The sequence below is a fragment of the Gambusia affinis genome, linkage group LG09 (genome assembly GCF_019740435.1).
Source record: "Gambusia affinis linkage group LG09, SWU_Gaff_1.0, whole genome shotgun sequence".
Lineage (NCBI taxonomy): Eukaryota > Metazoa > Chordata > Actinopteri > Cyprinodontiformes > Poeciliidae > Gambusia > Gambusia affinis.
This window is the reverse complement of record NC_057876.1, coordinates 4,601,754-4,625,151: the sequence shown is the minus strand read 5'-3', so window position 1 is coordinate 4,625,151 and position 23,398 is coordinate 4,601,754. Positions and strand designations below refer to the sequence as shown.

Below are 23,398 nucleotides of genomic sequence, written 5' to 3'. Positions count from 1 at the left end.
TAATGCCATGTAGATTTCCAGGACATTCGTAGGCACAAATCCACGTGTGAGTGAGTGGGCTGCTCAGCTGTAACCTGGGAGGCTGCAGTCTGTAACGGCATCCTGACTCTAATAAATGATCACACTTCTTGTTTTCTCCTCATTCTATTTTTAGGAAAGGTGCGTACGTGTCTCCTCTGCTCTCCCGAACCCCCATTTTCATCGCTTACTTGATGTAAATAACCGCTGAGGTTATTGATGTTGAGTGTGGAGGCTAATTATGTGCTTTCTCTTCTCTTCCTTGAGTGCTACTTTCTTTCTTTATTCGCTAAGTTGAGACAGAAACTCTTCGTTGGCGGCACGCTGCCAGAGTTTCGCAAGCTTCTTTCACGAGGCGTTTTGATCAACTAAAGGTTTTAGAGCGCCTGGCGAAATAACTTTCACCTCTAAATCATTTAGGTTTGTCACAATGCATCTGCAAATGTAAATGAATTTATTGGGTTTTCAAATGATATGTAGTGTCAAAACAGGTGATGATCTGTGCCTCACCTCTGACTGTACTGTGTCACAACCGGCTCTGGCAAATGAGGAAGAGACAGGTCACTTTGTTAGCTTTAAAGAGGCTGGACATCCACTGGATTGCCTACTTCCTCTGCTGGTCATTAGCATTGATAGGCTAACGTTAGCATAGCATAGGCTGGGAAGAAGAATGCTCAAACTGGAAAGTGTCATATATCTGATGCACTGAAATGTTTTGTTTTGACAAAGTTTACTTTAATCCAACGTGAAACCATGCATAAACATACTGTAATACCATCTGTTTAAAGGAGAGCTGAACACAAACACAACACACACTTCATATTTTGAGAACTGTTCTTCAAATTATGCACCGACTGGAGTTGACTTGTTTCAATCAGTGAAAGTGAATCATAGTGAGATTTGAGGTTATAAAGTCTTGAAATGTGAAATCGGTCACAGGAGTCAAAACGACTTCCTTGAAGATCCGATCCCAAAGGATTGTCGGTTCTTCAGCAGATTCTTTTATTCACCAGATCACAACTGGACCTGTTGATTACTTGATAAGACACAAAATCAAAACTCACCATCTCACGGAAACTTTTGCACATTTTTTTTTAAAAGGTTTGAAATCCAGAGTTAACGTGTTTACGACGATGTGAGAACTTCGACGAGCACAGTTCAGATTCAATATAATTTGACATTACAATCACACTGGAGGGACAGAATATTACGAGCTAAAAATGAGCCACAGGATCACTCTTGGAAATGCGATGAAATTTCCTGTCTAACAGGAAATGAAGCTGCCACAAAGCTGGAAAGAGTCATATTTTATTAGCCTGAATAAACTAAATATTTTTCTCTCCCTCTATCTCACTTCATCTGTCTCCTTCCTCTTCTTCTTCTTCTTGTTTCTCTTTAGAGAATCGGAGGTGATTCCCACAGATAGAACTCTCTGGAGGAAAGCAATAAAGGAAAATCCATCCTCCATCTTCATCCATATTTGTCCTCTTTTGACAGCTCTAATTAACTAAGTCCTTTATGCATGTGCAAGTGACATTTGATTGGCTGGGGGCCTGGCCTTGTTAGGAACTGTTTTAAATTAACGGATGAAATTAGATAGGAGATTACAGCCGATATGTTTGACAAGGTTAATTAAATGACCAGTCATGAGGGGGGGAGCAGATCCTAACAAGATAGATCTTCCATTAATAAGGTTGCTCTCTGCAGTCCCAGTTTTCCAAGGAAGCGTTTGGAGAATTATGCCATTGGTACTTTAATTTTAACTTGCTAATTTGATTACTCTGAACATGTGAGAGCATCTCTGGGAGTTCATTAGTTTTAGTATTACCAATTTAACGATGTTTGCAGATGGATCACATCTGCTAGGAAACGGGGCGTATCTATGGCAACGGAGGTAATGCGGGGAATGAGGGGGGCGAATCACTAGAGCATGACTTCAGGATTTTGTCCTTTTTGGAACCTGGTATGCTTGAGTGGCATTAAACAAAGCAGAATATAACTTATAGTGTGAAGGTTGTTTTGTTATTCGACAATTTTCGTCTCCAGAAGTGTGTGTCTAATAATAAAATCACCTTCAGACTACAGTAGCTGTGTTTCCATTGACCGTATAATTGCACAAATTGGAATTATGAAAGTAAATTTGCTTAATCGAAACACGGCAATTCTGACAAAAGCTCCCGTTTTTTGATAAAAAGCTTTTGCATTAAGTTGAGGTAGTGTTTTTGACAGTATTGAAATTAGTGTATTTTGCAAAACTGCAATGGAAACACTTTTTCCCCCATTTCACATCTAGATCCCCAAAATGTGTTCAGTTGCTGCCTTGTGACCGACTGCTTCACTATACATCTTAACATGCAACCAAATCTGTGTATTCAAGAAGCGACCAGGTAGAGAAGACCACTCATTTACTGACAGAGGAATGTATCAATGACACCAAGGGTGGCAGTAATGCAGAGAGCTGGGTGCGAAGGAAAACATCTCGGATGGATTTGTCCTTTATAAAGAAATGGATTGAAGAGGTATGTGAACCTTCTTTGTAACAATGAATAAAACCAAGTTTCAGCAAAAAACAACGTCGCGTAACATTAGCATAAGACGGTTGCATAACAGCAACCAACTGGATGTTAATTAAGAGCAAAACGTTCATCATTGGTACTTGAAGTACCAATGTACCTGTAGGTCTTTAAGAGAAACCTACAATCCAACTGACAAAGACAGACTGATGTCTCAGTCAGCAACATAAATTAAGTAATTTTTACTAAGAATGAAACAAAATAAGTTTAGTTCACCTTACTCCCAGCTCCTTTATCAGAAAAACCATGACAAACATGTAAAGAGAGCAATTCAGCCGTAAAGAGACAGAGATGCTAGAGCAGATTCGATGGCAGAGGTGAGTGTGCTGAATAATAGTGAAGTTCCAGCGTTAAAAATGAGAGAGCACAAAAAGGCTGACATGCTGTGCTTATTGACTAAAATAGAGCTTCCAGGTTTCTTTCTGTTGGTTTGTGATTAGAAACAAACATTTGCCCATTTCACATAGCGGTCGGATCCATTACGAGTACAAATGGCTTCTATTTACCATCCTCTCCAACAGCCACTATTATTATCTATATTTATTTATTTTCTTTTACCTCATGAGACAGGTTTTAATTTTTTTTTAAATATCTAGCTATCAAATATCTGCACACACTTTCCTATGGTCCAATACTTTTTTTTTTCCTTTGAACATTTCATTTAAATTGTTTGTTTTGATTTTTTTTTAATCCATTTTCAGTCCAGTTCTGACATTATTTTGTATACAACAGATAGATCAATGACTGCTGCCGAAAGTTCAATATTGCATTTTCTTTAGAGCTGGAATCAGTATTTTCTCATCCGAGGAACATCTGTACTTAGCATGAACAACTCTGGTAAGAATACAGCATGCTACAATTAAACCACATGGCTTTTGTTGTCATCAGAAACCCATTCAGTCATTTAGACTCCAAGTGTTTTTTACCCTGTGCATGTAGGGTCACCTTTACAAAGTTTTTCTTGGAGTGGTTTCGGGAACTGACGGTCTGACGGAACAAGCCCCCACTTCACTGCTGTCAAACCATAACATCTGCCACACTTCTCCTGAGCATTGATCCGAGACCACGGGAGACATTAAGTGGAATTGCTAAAGTTCATTTAAACTTTTGACAGGAATTCAGGAGAGCTGCTCTAGAAAATTAATGCTACCTTATGTTCCTACTATTCTCCTACCAGTTCTGTTGTGTCACTGGCATGTGGGGACAACTGTGTCCACGTTTTAGCCGTACAGTTTTTGGAGTGGAAGTGGAAGGTACCACCATGCTTGCCAATTGGTACCCTGTTGGTACCCCACTGCTTTCCATAATTTTGAAAGCCTTATCGTGGCTTCTATAAACATTCTTGTCACTGAGGCAAAAGACTTCAATCTTTGTCTCATCTGAAAACAAGTGTTCTTGCCTTGTGGCCCGTTGCCTGTTTTAAGAGACCATAGAGGACTGGTTGAGGCACATGTACTTTGTTCTCTATTAACTGTTTTTCATCGTGGGCATTGACTTTGGAGTTTCAGCAATTAATGGCCTGACATTTTTGGTATGTTTGTGGACATCCTGACTACAATAAACTTCTTTCACTTGAGGGGTCAGATGAACGACGTTTGGACAGTACTGGGTTATGACAGAAGACAATGTTCCCTGACTCACAAAGAAATAGGTCTGAAATGGTAAAACCAACAAGCTAAACGAGATCCACCAATCCTAAAAGTGGTCAAACCTAAGATGTATGTTGTATATGGAGAAGCAGCATTCAGCTTCTATGCACCAAAAATCTGCAACAAACTTCAAGAAAACTGCAAAACAGCTGAAGCACTGAATTGCTTTAAATCAAGGCTAAAACCCAACCTGTACATATTTGATATGTATTAATGATTTTGTGAACGGCATTTCACAGAATGTAATATTTTTTTGCTTGTTTTGCAATTGGTGACTGCATGGTGTTTTTATGATATAAAGCACTTTGAACGGCTGTCAACAGAACTCCTTTAGATGATCGTTGTATGAGAACTTGACCATGGCTTTTTGTAATTTCGATCAGGTATGTACAGGTTTTATTGGACTGATTAAAATTACACTGGAGACCAAATGTTAAAGTTTCTGTTCACAGTAACTTCTTGTTTGAAAACAACAAGTTTTAAATGGGCCGCTTTTATTCCATGATCACACTTCGCTTCCACTGATTCACACACATTTCCTTGAGGTGTCCTCAAAGACTTCTTCATTTGAGCATGTTCAATCACTGATAAGGCAACTTAATCCATTTCATTCAGACCTGTGAGGCTCTGAACACTTTGCCCTTAGGGTGTATTCTTATTATACCTTTTGTGAAAACTATCTATTGTGATACAGAACAAGCAATGTTGCAGTGCTACATTCAGGCTGAGATTTCCCATGATGGCTCAGAGCTATCATGTTGAAGCAACTGTTCTCATGTATAACGAGGTGTTGATTCTCTGCCCAGACAGACAGAGCTCATGCATCATCACTCTCGGCTTACAAGCTGGAATGAAACACCAAACAGTTTTAGTTTGACATTTTCCTCAATTTTCTCTCGGCCGTTACTAAGGAGGCAAATTCTGCAACAGCACAAAATGATGTTACCAGACTACCGATGCATAAACGTTGAAAGAAATGAAGGCCTTTCCATCCATCATCTCCAGCATTGGGGTCATCGGTGCAAAAAGGCAGAGGAAGGGGTGTAAATTATTTTCAACATCCATTTTTTTTTTGTTATATTGTGAAAAAAAAAAAAATACTTGAAACCTTTTTAGAAATGACAGTTGTGTGCGTCATTTCCTGTAAGAAATAAACTTCTTGTCTTATCGAGATCATTTTACATCCAAATCTGCCAGGGGTTTTAAATGATTTGGAGATTAACTCTAAATGCCACACTACTTAAAGTCAGAGGATGCTACTGAAAGGAAACAAAATATTTCCAAGATAAAAACAAAACACTTGCTAAATTTTATAAACATATGTGCTCTGATCAGTGTCCAGTTATACACTGATAATGTTAATTTTGTTGCAAGGCACAACTGAGGTTGTTATTGAAAATAAGAACTTGTTCTCGACTCACCAGCGTAAAAATAGGTAAAATAAACAAATGTTTCTTCCACATGTTTGCACTGCAATCTATGTCAAGAATCTTCCTTTAAAGAATGACGAGCAACGATGTGATGGAGATAATTTAATGTAGATTGTAACATTGCATGCATTGTGTAGACATGTTGCACGTTGTTGTTCACTACATCTTGCGCACAATGCTGGAGGGCCAAAATATGATTCTTTTACTTTGCCATTGTGATGACATTCCTATTGATTATTGATATTTATTTAGAGAAGAAATACTTTTTGTTTCTTTTCTTTATTTCAGTTTGTTTGGTGTTGGGTTATTTGGGTTTTACCGTTCTGGTGTGTCTCCTCATAAGGGTGGAGCAGAAAAGGGAGCATCCAATGTCAACTAAGAAGAGTAATGCTCTGAAGTTATATTAAGTTTAATTTAATTTCTTGATTGACCTTAAGATTAGTTTGTTTCTAATTTGCATGCATGTAAATATTTACTTGTACCATTTATTTTTTGTTGGGTTTGTGTAAATTATTTCTTGTTTGTTTGTCACCCCTTCACCTGGTGTGGGAGGAAGTGGCCATAAGGATAAAGACGGCTTCTTTGTTTCGCAGTGTGAAATGTGTGTCGGTGTAATGGTGACCTGCAGCACCAATAAAGCTACTCCAATCATATTTTGTTGCCTTGCCTCACCTCCTTTCGACGCAGTGCCTCTGTCGGTCAAAGCGATAGAACAACGCTTGTGTAGAACAACTCTGTTCACAAAATGAAACCTGGAGATGTTGGTCGTACTAACTTGGACCAATACACCACAGCAAGAGGAAAAATAACGCAGAGAAACAGTTAAAGAGCAACTCAAAACCACTTGAATGCTTCGCTTTTGTCACTCTGTACCGTACACAGGGAGTCGTTGCCATAGCAACTGGCTGACAACTCCTGCCACTAGTGTACCAAGATTTAACACCAAAAATCAAGCAAACATTTTTCAGACAAAACATTCAGTCCGTAACAGTTTTATGTTTTCATATTTGATGTTTATTTTGTGATTATTAATAAGTGATCATCTGAAGTGATTGATTATCTAATTTAAGCACCTGCTCTGCTGAGGATCTGCCAGACAGTTCATGTGTGGGTTGTCTTTTCTTTTTTAACATGAACCATAGCACACCAAATTCCACAGTACATCTACATGTTCAAGTTTTCAAAGTCAAGTTAGCATAACTGACCTACTTCCCTCTCCATTTTTTTTTAATTCAAGCTTTTTTCTGACCTTATTATCTGCTTGTTGTGGTGATAACAATTAGTACCAAAGCACTGCATTCCTTTATCTTTTATATATCACAAGTATATTTTAGATTTGACCTGTTGTCTTAACATGACAGCTAAAACCAATGGTAGTCATCATCAACTAGCAGTTTTTTGCACGGAGCTGGAGAACAGGATCATACTTTGTGACGTCACGTTGCAAGTTGTCTGTATGCTTGCTAAGCAAGGTAGAATTTACACCAAGGCCCAACCCGACGGCTAAAAGCTAAGTAGTCTAAGCAGTAACAGTACATTTCCCACCGGGTTGGAAGGCAGCAAGTTATAAAAGGAACAATAATCTGAAGTAGGGGTTAAAAAAAAGGAGTAAATCCACATGAGGTTAGGAGTGTTAATAGTTTCAGTCTCTGTGGTTCTACCATGTGAGTGTTTGGGGGAGGTTTTTTTGACAGAACTGGGTAGTAGGTGACGGCTGACTGACAGCTCTTACCGGAGGCTTCCAAAACATCCAGGAGTGTTCCACTTATCCGGCTTACAGACGACGGTTAGCAGAAAAAAACAAAACAAAGACGACTTGCATGGGAAATTAAATTTGGTCCCCAAACTGTCTGAGTCATCTGAGGTTTAACCAGCTGCAGGCCACAATATGACTACACAACTCTAATGTGTCCAGGCTTGAAGCGATGACAAAATTAAAGCGTCTCCAGAGGCGCAGATCGACTGTAAAGAAAGCTTGTGTAATGGTTTTAAGGACTATTTTCTGGTGAGTAAACAAAACCCACAAAACATCTACTTTGATTGTAAACTTAGCCACTTATTTCACACCAAATTTACACCAATCAATAATAACACATACTACATGTGGGTTGTTTTAATTGTGCTGCATAACTGCCTAAATTTAGGCCTAAATAATGCCTCGTGGTGCATCTTTGAGATAAAACGTCGACTTCTAAGGCTTGAATTAAGCTTTTTCACCAACACACATCAATGGCTCTTGGCAGTCTAATTCATTTAAAACCAGATATTTACATACACCAAATAAAAAAGGCTACACTTTATTTTTTTCTCTCTGTCTGAAGTTAAATTAGATGAAACTTTTTTTGTTTTAGATCATTCAAAATGACCAAAATTACTTGTATTTGCTGAATGTCAGAAAACATACAAACAAGAACACGTTTTAGAAGTTGACGTACATCAGTATTAGGGATAACTGTCTGTTGGTAAATGGACTGAACTTATATAGTGCTTGTTCCAATCGTTTTGACCATTCAAAGCATTTGAGTCACATTCACCCATTTATACACCGATCTGAAGGCAAGTTAGGGTTACGTGCCTTGCCTATGAGCACATCAAAGTGACAGGATGAAGCTGAAATCGAACCTACAACCTTCCGATCACAAGACGACTACTCTTCCCCACAGTCATAAACTGCATGACTCGGGGTTAACCTATTCGGTGACGAAAGGTAAACATTCAAAGAAAGTTGCAAAGAAAATCTGTAAAAAAAAAAAAAAAAAAAAAAAGTGTTCTCAATAGGTTTTCTAACAATTCTCAAGCAAAATTCATTTTTGTAATTCTGACTGACCTAAAGCAGAAGAAGTTTGGTCTGATTTTACTTTGGACAGTGTGTGTGTGTCTTCACTGCATGTAAATGTTCAACTGTACGTAAACAGGTGCAGTTGAACATTTACATACCAAACTGCGACCAAACTCAGTTATATCACACGTGTTTACAACCTGAGTTGAAACTTTATACGAGCCACCTTCTACTGGAGAAACACCTGCACGTCTTGCAGCTTGAACTTTTCCACAACTTTGTATTGAAGCCACGACCTTGCTCTGCTTAATCTCTGTTTTCAGCTCCACACTTTGACTATTTTTGTCACGATGCTTGTGATTTACCCTCCATTCCATCTGTATAGTTCACTTAAGCTGAAACAGTTTCTTCACAATTTGTTTTATTCATTACTGTGACTACTTCTGCTTTTCAAAGTTGTGCAGAGCATGGCTGTGCATGTCGATCAGCTCTTGTGAGCTTTTTAAGAATTAGTAGGTGAGCTTCATCTGCTGTAGGAGGCAGAAAGCGTTTGAAAACATCAAACACCTAAAAGTGAGATAAAAACTATCACCCCTTGTTTGCCTTTTAGGATTTCTCTTCTCTTCCTTGAGCTGCCACAGCCGTTAAAAGCGTGAAAATGTCGGGTAATAGTAACTGCATCCATCCACTGGTTTGCTCACTGTAACGAATCTACACACATGCATGCTAACATTGAGGACAGGTGTTTTAATCATTCTTTTTGGCAGCAACAAAAAAATTTAAATATAAATTATAGGTAAAGGTAAACTCATTTGAGTTTCCATACAGCATGAATTGCACAAATTGAAACTACAAAAATAATTTTGTTTAATGGAAACACACCGATTTTGATAAAAAGTTTTTATTAAAATGAGTTGGTTATTCAGCCGTATCCAAATAGATGTATTTCTCAAATTTAATTTTATTTTTGCATCACACGAGTCACGTGATCAACAGCCAGATGTTACTACTGGTAAAATGACAGGAGGTTATAGGTCAGGTGGTGTTTGTCGCTCCCACGCCTGAATAAGACTATAAAGGATTTCTATAATTTAACTTCACAAAACTAAACAAAACATTGACTAGGAATTATAGTTTCCTTTGTTAAATTATAAAGCATGGGGAAAAAAAATCCAAAATGATGAGTATCTGAAGGACCTGGATGACAAAAGTTGATCAGAGTCATTGTCAAGTTTTCATGTAAAATTTTAAATATTAGGAACTTGGTTGGTGACTGTAATCCTGTGATTTTTTTAGTGTCTTCAGCCCTGATCAGCAATCAGTTTGTCAACACTAAGAACTACCAAGCTGTGCAGGAAGGAACCAACACTCTTTAGTGCAGAATTTTGTATGGAAGGTAAAAGATGCAAAGTTAACAACTTGCAGTATCACTAAACTGAGGACAAGGAAAAGCACAAAAAGGTACTAAGAGGAAAAGACATTTATCATGGTGTGATTAGAAATTTCTAAGGTTATTTGGGCTTCAAGAGAGAAAGACTTTTAGCAGATAAGAGCAAGGCTTCAAATTTCCAACTTTACCACTTTAAGCCTTTAATCTCTGTCATGGAAGGTGGGAGATTAGGAAAGTTTTTTTGTGTGTGTCAAGGTGAGGATCTTTAAGCGGTACACATGCGTTAAAAGCTATGCTAACAATGCTAATATTAAATAGGTTTTACAGCAGTGGAAAGGTTTGCCTTTTATTCTTTTTCTTGTAAGCAAAATCTGAATTTGCTAAAAATTGTTATCAGAAGGTAAAATCTTTTTATATACTGGAGATTGGAAAAATTCTGATCTGTGAATTTCTGCTTAAAATTACGATATACAATTTAAAACTGAATAAATGTTGAAAGAACTGGAGAAACATAATACAAAATTAGCTAAAAAAAATATAGAACAGCAAAACACATGAACTTCTTCAATGATCAATATGTTATATTTGCTGCCATCTTCAGTATTATGAATGATTTAAAGCTAAACGGGCCGATGAAGGAGTTTGGCTTCGCTGGAGCAGAAATAACCGGAAACCGAGCTGAAAAGATAGAGATAAAAGTAACATCTCCAATTAGATCCATGTGAAAAACATCACTGAAGCATTGGATACTGTCCTCAAAAGGGTAAATTTGACAATTGAGGTGCTTGTGTTTTGAAAGAAAAAGAGCCAAAGAGCAGGTCTTTTTCAGGTGAATGGGAGGGAATCATTGGACGTGATCAGACTGAGTCGTCTGTCGAGTGTTAGTCCATCCAGCTCTCAGTCCAGATGAGAAAGCACATTTTACAGTTTATCTGTGCGTAACTAAACAAACCTGCGAGCCTGAAAGCCCACTTCTTCCAATCCGGGTTGCTCTCACCACTGTTAGTTCTACCTGTAAGAACAAAAGTTGAACAGCTGCTTCTCGAACTGCCTCGTTTCATCGAATGCATCTTGCTTCTCCTCCCAAATCAAAGCCTCTCTCCATCGGTGTTGCAAACAAAAGCTGATTACCATTATTTAGGAGTTCCACAGATGATGAATTAAATGAATTTCATAAATTTCATAGTACTTTGAGCACAACAATTGTCCCTCTTTTCTCCGCAATTAAATTTTTAACTAATTTGAAGCTGATTTTCTCCTCCCTCACATCTTTGACTGTTCCTCTGATTTGTGTGGTTTGTCTATCATTTAGCTAGTGGAGTGAAGATGTATGTTTCTGAGTTAGCATGCTAATTAACGTTTAGCCATCTTGTATTTCATACGTGATGTTATTTTGCATCTTGTGTGAATCTATGTGGCCTAGTTTAATACACACAGCTCCCACAATGTTTATTTGAACCCCAGGTAAAAATATAAATCAGTCATTGCATCAAACTTATAAACCCCATGTTTTGACTAAGTTTTAAATTTTTTTCTATAGACATGATGCAGCATGATGTCATGCATGTAAGGTAATGCCCCCCAGCTTCCTGCAGGAGGGCAAAAACTGATGAGAGGTGATGACTACCACTGGCTTTAGCTTTCAGGTTGTAAACGTAATGCGCTAATCTTGAGTGTACGCCTGACATATAAAAGTAAAAAAGACGCAGTGCTTTACTACTAATTGTCAACACTATTAGAACTAGATAATATAGTCAGATCAAAGCTTTAATAAAACAAATATTAAAGGAGAGGGTAGCGGGTTAGCTATGCTAGCTTGACTTTGACAAACTTGACGTGTAGATGTGCTGCAGAATTTGGTGTGTTTCAGTTCAGTACAAAAAAAAAAGGTGACCCGCACACCAACTCTGACAGATCATCAGTAGAGCAGGTGTTTAAATTAGCTAATCTACCTGAGCGATCGGTTAATATTTGCATTAGTAATCACAAAATAAACATGAAGCCTCAAAACATTAAACTCTAACGTACTGAATGTTCTGCTCTTTGTGCGGAAAATGTCGGTGTGTGTTGCATCCTGATGCAGTAGTGGCCTTGTTGTCAATCAGTTGTGATGATGAGTCTATGTGAAGCATAGCCAACACACAGAATAAAAAAAGAGAAAAAGTGTACAAATGGTTTTGAGTTGTTCTTCAACTAAGTTAAGAAAGTTATGTGGAACCACCTGACATTACATTTTTAAGTAAGTCCAGAATATCGTTTTTTTGAGTGCGTTATTTTTCCCGTTGCTGTGGCGTACTGCATTAGATTAATGACACCTATTATTTAATAGGAAGTGTTATTATTTAATAACACCTCCAGTTTCAATTTAACTAAACTGCTCTACCGCGGCAGCACGGCTCCGGATGACAAGTAAAACAATCGTCTTTTTGCCCTCCACCGTTGCGTGTATGTGCCAAATTTCCAGATGTAAACAATAGCATGCAACGTGTCTACAATCCTTTTGTGTGTTGCCCGCTACACAGTTGCACACTTAATAATGTGACAGTCTTATCTAAAGACATTTGGGACTGCAACTTTCATATGTTTTGCTCGGTATATTTTTTCTACTTTTCTCCTACTAACTTAGAGAAAACACCATAATTTTAATGCTGACCATCCAACAGTTTCTCATAACTACATTTTCATTTGATTTCTCATAAGATTTTCTATTTCTTTAAGACACTGCTTCCCAATTTGTCCCCTTTTTAACTCTCAATTAGACAAAGAAAAAGAAATCCTCCACTGGATGTTTTTGCTTTAGATCCAATGACGCTATGGAGGCACTGCACCGCATTGTTCTGCTCTGAATTACCCAGCATACAGTCGGATGACTAACTTGCAAACGCCATCCCACTTTCCCTAATGTACGAAACGCTAAAATATAAAGACCTCTTGATCATTTTACCCCGGCCTTCTCCCACCCGATGTTCTCCACCTCCCTGTGGCTGTCTGAAACGGCACAATGATGTACACAACTATTTTAAAACATGGAAATGATGAGCACAAAGAGAAAGGCAAAGGAACAGTTAGATATAAAAGGAAGCAGACAGTGAGATAGAGGCAGACGCCTCACAGAGACAGTCAGACAGACGGGGGCTGATAAATACGATGGGAGATGAGAAAGACAAAAAAAAACAGAGACAAGAAGGGAAAAAGGGGAAAAAACACTTCTTATCTCACTCTGCCTTTCACAGCCACCCCCACGTTAGCATCTAATATGTCTCAGTATGTGAACCTCTGAAACTATCTGTAAGCATGACTTGTATGATTCAAACATTGGCTTTGAGAAAATCAGTATATTATTGGTCACTGGAGACATGGTGTCATTTTAGTGAGCAGGAAAAACAATCAAGTATGTGACAAAATCCTCATATGGTCTGAATCCCCAATGTTTCACCATGTATATAGGTTACTATCACCCAATGCCTTTACACAAATGTACATTTAACTTTAAAGTCTACTCTTTCTGATGCTAAAATGAGGTTTGGAAAGTTGTCCACATCTATTCAAATGGGTTTCTACGCCTGGTAGGAATTAGCTCGTTCACCCAAAGCTCCTTTCTGTGAAATAGCCCTGTAAAGGGGCAATTCTACAACTTTGCAGAACAAACAGTTGTGTCTTGAGAACATGGGAGCTCCTCTAGATGAATTGGTAATAGTGTCAGTACAAGAACAGAATCCAAAAGGGATTTGGGGCAAACATCATATGAGCACTACACCAGCTAGCCTCTTAAAACTGTAAGACCAAGTGCAGATACAGAACTATGACAGGTGGAACTGTAGAACATTAAACACTGGGAGATTCAGTAAAACTTCATTTAAAAGAAAATCCTAGAGGAGGCCAATTCAAATACCAGCTGCAATCAAGTCCACCTTAAAACAAGGAGATGTCCCGTCCCAGCCATTGTTCTTCAGACGCCTGAACACCTTCATCATATTCCGGTACCTGCCTTGTTCCTCCAGGTGAATCTCAATGCCTTCACAGGTCCACTAAGAAACACAGACCCCTCCACATAAACCAACACCTTGCCAGGAAAGATCCCAAGAGGCATCTCAATCAGATACCGGACCCACCTCAACTGGCTCCTCTCGACGTGGCTCTACTCTGATCCCCTCCTGAATGAACCTATCTCTACGGGACAGACACCCACAGAGGAATCTCATTTTGATCTCTTGAGACTGAGATCTCATTTTGATCTCAGTCTCGTTCTTTCAGTCACTACTAAGATCTCTTGACCATAGTTGAGGTTTGAGGTAAACAGAGCTTCGTCTTTCAGCTCAGCTTTCTCTTCAAGACAGACTTGCACAGCACCAGTGTCACTGTACAGGTTGGTGTGGCCTCACTACACACCAAGTTACCCATCAATGTCCTGAAAAAACAAGGTCTTGCTTTTCAAGATCTGGCTGTCTTTCCGGATATGGATTCTTAAGTTGAGTGATCATCCGCCACCTACTTTACTGATGAAATCAAGCTGCATGCTAAATGACCAAGACATAAACTTGCTAATACATCCAATTGAGAAATACAAGACGGAAATTTAAATGGCCATTCAGACTAAACTTGTGCAGGAAATAGTATTTGGAAGACACACAAAGGTTGGACTTCAAGACGACATCAATACAGGTTTCTAGGTCACAAAGTTAAAAATACCTTCAGTCAGCAAGGAAATCAGTCACAACTAAGTACGCCCACAAAAAAAGAGCCAAGTGAATCGCAAGAACAGTACAAGCTTTTACAATATGCTCTATTAGTCATTTAAAACACCTTTAAAAGGGAGGGAAGAAAACACCTCAATGCACTAAGGGATTCAGATTGAATCCAGCATTTTGATAATTTAAAACAGGCTAAATGAGGGAGATCGTGAACCAGTAAACACCAGGAAATATAACAGCAAACATCCAGAAGTACATAAGAAAAATGGCAACTCAAGATGACAACTCAAGCTCTGCAGAAACCCAAAGTTGGTAGATAGGAACAAGAAGGCATTGGATGAGGCACTGGCTTAAAGAAAGAGTCTGGTGTTCTGTGCGGGAACATCTCTCAGAGTGAACTGGACGTCCCACAGTCACAGAGGCTGACACGACCAAATCACATCAAAATCCAGGCAATATTTATAGACTAGCTTGATCGACGCCAAACAACAACAACACAAATATGCAACAAAAAGGGTTTATAGGGCACAAAACGGAATTAAGAAAATTACTGGGCCAGAAAAACAAAAGGAAAAGTCAAGTCCTTGGTGTAAGTTCTCGTCAGCTAAGCCATTGTAAAAAAAGAAATAAATAAAATTTTTTTAAAAAGAACAAAAAACTCTTTGGTCATAGAGAAGCAAACTTGAAAGAAGACTCATGAACAGACATAATGAAAGTGGACAGTTTAGTTGGTAGGAGGCGTACTGTGTCTTTAAAACTGCAAATATTCTATTGTCTTAGTCTGATCTCACAAATTACTCAGTCACTGATGACTAATGAATCCAAAAACAAAACAATTGTTCTGGGAGCGGAGAACAAATAAATGAGGGCCGTGTGGATAGCAGATGAGACAATTCACAAATGCAATAACTTGCCCAGAGTGACATTTAGAGGCATTTATTTATCCCTTCTGTCTAATTAAAACTGCATTAAAAAGCAAATACCAGCTTTGTGCGAATGAGTCAGGGATACTAATGTTCACATAGCTGTTAAAATTCCTGATGGCAACTCGGCTGCAGAAATAAATAATTTTGTGGTGCTTGATGTACAAGGACTGTTGTACTTGAAAAGAACTGAAAAATGACCATTAGACTTTTTATGGTCAGAGAATTTGTCAGACTCATATATGCTTGCTTAGCTAAAGGCAAAAATTGGTTATATTTTTAAAATGTTTTTTTTGACAGCATAATGATCAGAGCCATGTCCATGAATTAATCTATTGTACTTTCAGACCACTCTCCGTAGTACTACCTTACATACCTTCAGGTATTCTGGCCATTGCCTTCCAGCACTATTCGGCTCGATTCAGATCTGAGCTTGGGCTTTTTCCCGTTCACTTGGATTCCACCGGTAGAATTTGTACCGAACAGCGAGGAGAAGAAGTTTCTGCACCATTTTAGAATTGTAGTCTGCATGAAGTTTTAGCAATGGCAGTGGGGGAAGTGAACGGAGGCATTCAGTCTCTGTGCAAATATTAAATTGACATGAACAGCCATTTTATTCAGATGAGCACTTTGTACTTCACATTGAAAGAGTGGTTATTTACAGCGCTGACAATGTCTGTTAAGCTTCATAGCGTCGACCTTACATACGTCACGGACAAACATCGGGTACGATTTAAAATTTTAATCTTACCCAAGATTGAAATTTCAACAGAGTCCACGCCTCCAGAAAGCCATCGTTTCTCGAGAGTCCAGACTCTCAGTGAAGCGAAGCGTAGAACAAGGAGCCGGTATTTACCAGGGTAACCTTTAGAGATGTTACTTTTCAATCTGAGGAATTCTCCTCATCTGTAAGGTTTCTGCAGCTCCACCATCAGTTGCAACATTGCGGTGGAGTACCAAAAAGCACAAGGGCAAGAATCTAAAAGCGGGAAACAATTTGTTCTCAAAGGGAAGGAGAAAATATTGACGACATGAATGTTTGGCTTAAGTAATTAGCTGCGCCTCTGTGAATTCATGTATGACATTTAGAAACAGACAGCATTCGTGAGAAGAATGACACGAAGTAAATATTGAACCTTTAAAAGTTGTAGTGACCCTGTGATAAATGGTGGCAAACATTTTAGATCACCAATCATTACATGAACGCTGTTTAATTTCCTAAGCCGTAATGCAATTTCTCATGCTTTAGTTTAGGTGCTTTCTTCCATCTACTTTCGCCTTGGTGGTCTAACATTCCCATTAGTTTTCCCTCTAGAGCCAACATTCATCAGTTCGCTTCATCTGCTCCATTCTCCCGACTCACACCAAGAAAAATAATGGAAACTCATTGTTTGGTAATTACTTGATTAAGTATGCCAGTGAATTCTCTGAAAATATCTTAATTTATTACTTCAAATTGCCTCAGTCAGACGTATTCAACACTGAAGAATAAAACTTAGAATGTGTAAAACGTCCACTGGAAAAATAGAGAAAATTATTAGACAGCACAAATCTCTCTTTTTTGAGCTTTATGCCCAAGAGACAAACACTTCAATGGTATCTTCTAGTAAAAAAGGACGGGTATTGTAAGACTGTTATGTTTGGTGTTTATAGAAAAAGTCAAATAAGCAACAAAAACGTACAAAGTATCCAACTAGTTCATTTATGTCCAAACATCAATCTACTTTAAATGCTTTACAAGTCTAACATCCAGCTTGACAAGCTGCTCAATAATTTTCCATATTAAATTGTACTTTCAAAACCGCTGATGCTCCATCATAAAGATGCAGATTCTCTTGATAAATTGATAGAACTCAAGGACCACAACACTGCTGTTTTAGTATTTTGGCTTTTTTAAAGCATCAACAAAAACAAAGAAATGGAAACGGCAGAATACGCCGCGCTTCCATCTAATTGAAGTTTGAGAAAACTTTTAAAATGTTGCAAAGACGAAAATGCAAATTAGTGGCGTTTCCATCTACTGGTTTGAAGCTTATTAACCAGGAAGACGTTTTGTGCCCACCAGTGGACACACGAGAGTCCAACCCGGATGTGGAACTACATTTTTTCCATTGTACGTCATTTTGAAATTTGCTGTCAAAAAGATTCTGTGTAATTTTTCCCCAACCTTTTTCACATATTCAATTGCGTTTTACTGTCATTTGGTTTGGTTAATATTCAACAAGCTGAACAGGTCACACATCAAGCAGATGAATGCATGTAACTTTTTCTCTGCAGTGACAAAAATCACTGACTGTTGCCGTGGCAACCACATACAAACAGCCACAGTAAACAATCGTACTTCCATCTCCCCCTTTTCCACATCAACTCTTTTTCAGAAAACTCAAAACTACTTCAAAGTAGGTAACAACTTTTTTTTGCAAAAAATGAGTTTTTTTTTTGTCATTTTCATCAACCTATTCTAATGAGATACTTCAAAATGGACATAATAAACATTGATTGAAATACAGTTAATCTGTAAAAGTTTCCAGCTCTGTTCACGTATCTGGTGTGAATGAAAACAGAATTGAACTCACTTTGCTGCTGGGCCTCTGTAGGGAGCACCCTCCACTCTGCTAATACAGTAAAAAGCACGGGCCAAAAGAGTACAGTGTGAAAGTAAAGGTGCAAATGAAGATATGAATTATTACCCAACATCCACCAACCACATTCTGTCCTCAACGGGAAACATAACGGCTTCATTCTGCTCACATGTCGTTTGGTTCAAAAGCATATTAGTTTACTTTTGAACAGAATGTCGCTGAACGTCAGAACGTCTGAATTAATCAGCCGCTGGACTCAATTTGATATTCAATCAAAATCAGACTAGTCAGCAGCAATTAGCAAACACCTGGAGGAACTAATTATAGGAGTTACTTCTCAGAGCAACGCTGGTTAAAGCGGTGTTAAAGGGTTAATAGAGGAGCCATGTTGAGATGACTTCCTGGCCCTTTAATAAATCTTAAACAATCTCAAACATTTGTGTGGAGGATTTTTGAGGAAAGACATTAAGCTAAAACAATTTGGAATAAGGCTGCGACATAAAACATGGAAAAGTAAAGCGCTTTGAACACTTTCCAAATGGACTCGTACATTAAATCAGCTTCTGACTCTTTGTTCTCTCTTCATCGATGTTGTTTTCCTCACATCTGTACACAAACAAAACGGATGCATTTACATCCAGTTGTTCCAGAAAAGTGCAGGAAACACAAAGATGAAACGCTTTCACTCAACAAACGAGCTTTCAGAACGAAAACGAGCAACCACACCTTGTCTGGAGACAAAGAACGAAGGATGAAAAGAAGAGACAAAGTGAGAGATGAAAGAGGAAAAGAGAGGACATGAAGCAGAGAGGAAATGTGTGTGTGTGTAGGATGGAAGGGGTGGGAGGGAAATGAGCAACACCACTGTGGCTGCTGATGTGAATCCTCCTCAGGTTAAAACAAGACAATAATTAAAAATGTACCGCGGGGTCACAGTGTGACTGCTGGAGTGTGTGCGACTGAGTGTGTGTCTTGTATGCAGCCTTTATTGCTTTCAGGAGACTGCGTGTGTGTGTGTGTTTTGTGGGGTTGATATTGCAGTGCCCATTAAAAGGTGTCCCTGCTGCAGTCGGTGTACAGAGGCCTCGGGGTCTGTTTGTTACTACATCACACACACACGCATCAGAACACTTCTGCCTACGGTGTTAACATTGTCAGAGAGACCGTTGAACAGCAGGGCAAACCCATGCATGCACGCACTTGTGCCAATACAAACACTAACACACACACGCACACCCACACGCCCACGCACACAGCTGGTGAGGAAGGCAGCCAACGGGGCTCACTGCAGAACAGAACACACACTGTTTGGCACACAGGCAAAATCTGAATTAGATCCTTTTTCCGCGTTTATTTCCAGTCCATCATTTCCTTCCACGGATTTTTAGGAAAACGACATCCTGAGACGGAAGTCGGAAGATCTTCTTTCGGCCTCTTGCCAGATTCTGAAAAGTTTGAATCCAGACCGATCAGAAGCCATTGCTGTTCACCGGCAGACGGAGTAAAAAAACGCGGCGGGACATCAAAAGGGTATGGAGTGCGTGCCGACAAGGAGCGGGAGGGCCAGCCGAGCGTTCAGAGATCCACTATCCTTCATTTAACTCAGCCAAGATGCTGAAATCCCTGCCAGCTGTTCTCTAACCAAGCCTGACCTCTGACCTCGCACGCTGAGGCCTCCACAGACTCAGGCGATGACTGCTCAGGGCTTTGGAAGGCGACTCCTCACCAAAATTGTACAAACAACACCAGCTCCAGGTTATGTGGTCACAGAGGCTAAAGCTAACAGCTAATCCAACCGGAATAAGCAACCACTTACTTTGTGTTTGCTAGCCAGCAAAGCTGCAGCATGTAACTTAGATTGAAATAAACATTTTTTAACCATGTTTGTTGAAACCATCACTATGCTGTGACAGTATGGTATGAAACAAATTGTGAAAAATAAATAAATAAATTTTTGTCTGCCTTCTGCCAGGAGGCTGGTCTTATCGCTGTCAATCATGGAGATTTGTGCACCACTCAGCAGAGGCAGTGTGAGCGATAATACTAGTTATTTGACTGTCAGGAAGAATAATTAAGATGTCCGTTTTATCGCAGTCACTGACGACAACGTTCAGTAGTCAGAAGGTCTGAAGGAACAAGACAGCTGAATGTCATCAGCAGAGAAATGATGAGACACATGATGATCTCCACACGTGTTATTATTATTTGGCCAAAAGCGACAAACAAAATGAAAAAGAAGAGAACAGGTCAGAATACTGAGCCCTGAGGTATCCCACACAGCAGGCTACGTGGAGCCAAAACCAAAACTCTGCACTCTTAAAAACATTAATCTACAACAGGGGTCTCAAACTCCAGTCCTTAAGGGTCGCTGTCCTGCAGTTTTTAGATTTACCACAGGTACAAAACACTGGAATGAAATGGCTTAATTACCTCCTCCTGGTGTAGATCAACTCTTCAGAGCCTTAATGACCTAATTATTCTACTGAGTTGGTGCAGCAGAGGCACATCTAAACGTTACAGGACTGCAGCTCTTGAGGACTGGAGTTTGACACCCCTGATCTAGAATGAATGGATATTTATGCAATCACTAAATATCAACATCATTTTGTAGAAATCAGTTTTCTGATTGATGTTAAAGGTTGCATTTTTTTCTAATTTGTTATCAAAAAGCCATTATTGATCATAAGTGGTTTGTAAAGGCAATAAAAAGGGGAAACCACCCATCAACCTTTTCTAATGTGAAAAGGGCTTGAATACATTTCATAATCACAGTGACACGGATCCCCTCCGTAGCACGCCTCGGCTATGGTTAGCTATGATCTCTGGGGATTCATTCTGCCTACATTTGGAACCAACAAAAACCTCTCCATGCATCCATATATAAACAGTTTCACACGCCATCCTGACTGTTGTTTTCGTCCAAGCCTCTGCTGACCCGACTTGCCTCTTCACATTTCCTCCACTAAATCACCTTGAGACTTCTGCCACCCACTTCCTTCATGACCTCATTATTAGAAGCCCTCGGAAAAGCTGATGCAGTCACATACAACACTTGGAAATATTCAGCCCACTGCTCCGCTCGTTCGTAAAGGGCACGGTTATTATTGCGGCATCATGACACGGTACCACTCCTCCTTTTTCTGAACCGCTGATAAATCAATTGTTTAAAAAACAACAACAACAAAAAAAGAACATTCACCCACAGTTTCTGCTATTAACTGCATCAAACTCTCACATAATTCCACTCTAGACTATTGAAGACACCACTCTGCAGCAGATTTCTGTTAACAATTTGTACCTGGTCAAGCTCAAAGGGCAGAGGTCATGTATTCCTCCAGGTTGCATCAACATATAATTGATCAAAGTGGTTGTTGTGGAAAAAACTGGAGGCTTTTATGGTGGAGTACCATCTATCCATCTGTTTTCTGACCCAATCAGCCCCAACAGGGAGAGGATTACCCCGCACCAGAGTCTTCTGGCTCCAAAACTAGCAATCGCACCATCGTCTAACCACATTTTAAAAATCAAAACACAGTTGTAATTTTGCACCAAAGTTGGAGATTTTCTTCCAAACCTGAAGGCGGCACAAAGGGAAAACATTACTCCTTACCAGGGGTGATTTCTATCACCGTGTCTTGTCTCTCTGGAGGGAAAAGGACTTTGGGAGGCCGAGTCGTCTGGAGCGCTGAGGGTAAAACAGAAAGAGACCAAGAGGACAGATGATTATTTCGAGTGTGCAACAGTTTCAGACTAATGGGATTTAAATGTACAAATTTGATGAAAATAACATTTTTCTTTATATATTTATTAAACTTTTAGCCACATAAAAACCCATCAAGATCAGGACTTTGTTCACAAGGTTGATCTGGCCAAGAAAGGCAACAGCCCAGCCATGACAAACAAGACGAGTAGAGAGGAATAACATTTAATATACTGTAATCCTGATGTCTATTTTAGTTTTAAATATGACAGTGAAGTATTGTAATGATAATAATAATAATAATAATAATAATAATAATAATAATAATAATAATAATAATAATAATAATAATAATAATAATAATAATAATAATAATAATAATAATAAAACAGACTAGGCCTGGCACGATACATTTTCCTGGACGATGAATTGTCCCAGACATTCTTGCGATAAACAATAATATTGTTGTTTCAAGACCATTTCAAGTAACATAATAATGGAACAATAATGCAAGAACACATTCTCAAGATTTAAAAGAAATTAAACAGGAAAGAAATGTGTCACAATAAATAAACGATACAACAATTACCCACGTCTAGTTAAAATACATTGAAGTTCGTAGCTCATTTTTTCATAAATGTGAAAAAAGTTCAAGAGATATTAACACTTTAGCAAGACCCTTCATGTTTAAGAGTGAAAGGTGAACTTTTTTGTCAGCTGATGTGTAGCTGACATGGTGATAATAAATGTAAAGGCAGAAATGCGTTGTGTTTTAGGTTCAGCCTTTGTTGCTCCACACTTTTGCATTTACAGACAGCTGGCAGGAAGCAGCTTTGTCAAGTTTTTCAGGTGCTGTAAATATTACAGCACCTGACAAACGTTCAATATTTGACCCAAGGTCATTCTGACATGTCAGATAGGATCAACCCGACAAGCAGAAATATATCTTTGGAAAGGAAATAACTACAGAAATATCTGAATTCATGGCCGTGGGAAGCAACGAGATGCAGCCGTTTGCATCCACAGCAGGTCAACAAGTCCCCACAACTGTTGCTCAAATGTAGGATTCTGTCGTTTATGTCTTAACTTGATAACAATTAGGTTTTATATCAGAGTAGAGAGTTCTCTCGCTTCTTAAACGTTGACTTTCAGTTAAACTTCATTTTCCCAGTTTTGGATGAAACACCCGTTATGAGACTTTTGCGATGTGACACGAAGGCACACGGAGGATTGCGCAATTCTTCTTTTCCCTTCCATCCTCTTCCCAGGTACCCCTCTCCATCTCTCTATCTTTCCATCGCTCTATCTCCATGACAAGATTGATGGTTTCATTTGCATTCTGAAAGTTACACGGTGCCCTTTTAAGATTAATGAGACAACTCTTCACCTATAGACCTCCTCCGCCGCTGTCCCAGCACTCCACCTACCGCCATGTTCTCCTGGCTTTGTCACCATTTCCTCATCGCTTTTGTTCCACATACACAGTGCATTAAAACAGCACTGATATATATGTATAAAGCAAATGCAAGAGCTCGGGACTTTTGGTTAACCCACATTACCATCTGAATATGAGAAGGTGGGCAGCAAACGCATGATAATGACCAGATAGGTGTTTACTTCTGGTTGCCAGCATCATAACAACATGGCAGAGAGAATGTGAATC

The 23,398-nt window shown here is 39.0% G+C and overlaps 1 protein-coding gene across 4 annotated transcripts in view; it reads right to left on the bottom strand.

The window, feature by feature from the left end:
* The window catches only part of il1rapl2 (interleukin 1 receptor accessory protein-like 2), a 425,357-nt gene that overhangs the window by 50,726 nt on the left and 351,233 nt on the right, over positions 1–23,398 (bottom strand). For all 4 annotated transcript variants that reach the window (XM_044126534.1, XM_044126533.1, XM_044126535.1 and 1 more), the window contains one exon: positions 21,646–21,720. In XM_044126534.1, coding sequence (XP_043982469.1) covers positions 21,646–21,720 — 75 coding nt within the window. The remainder of the gene's footprint in view (positions 1–21,645; positions 21,721–23,398) is intronic.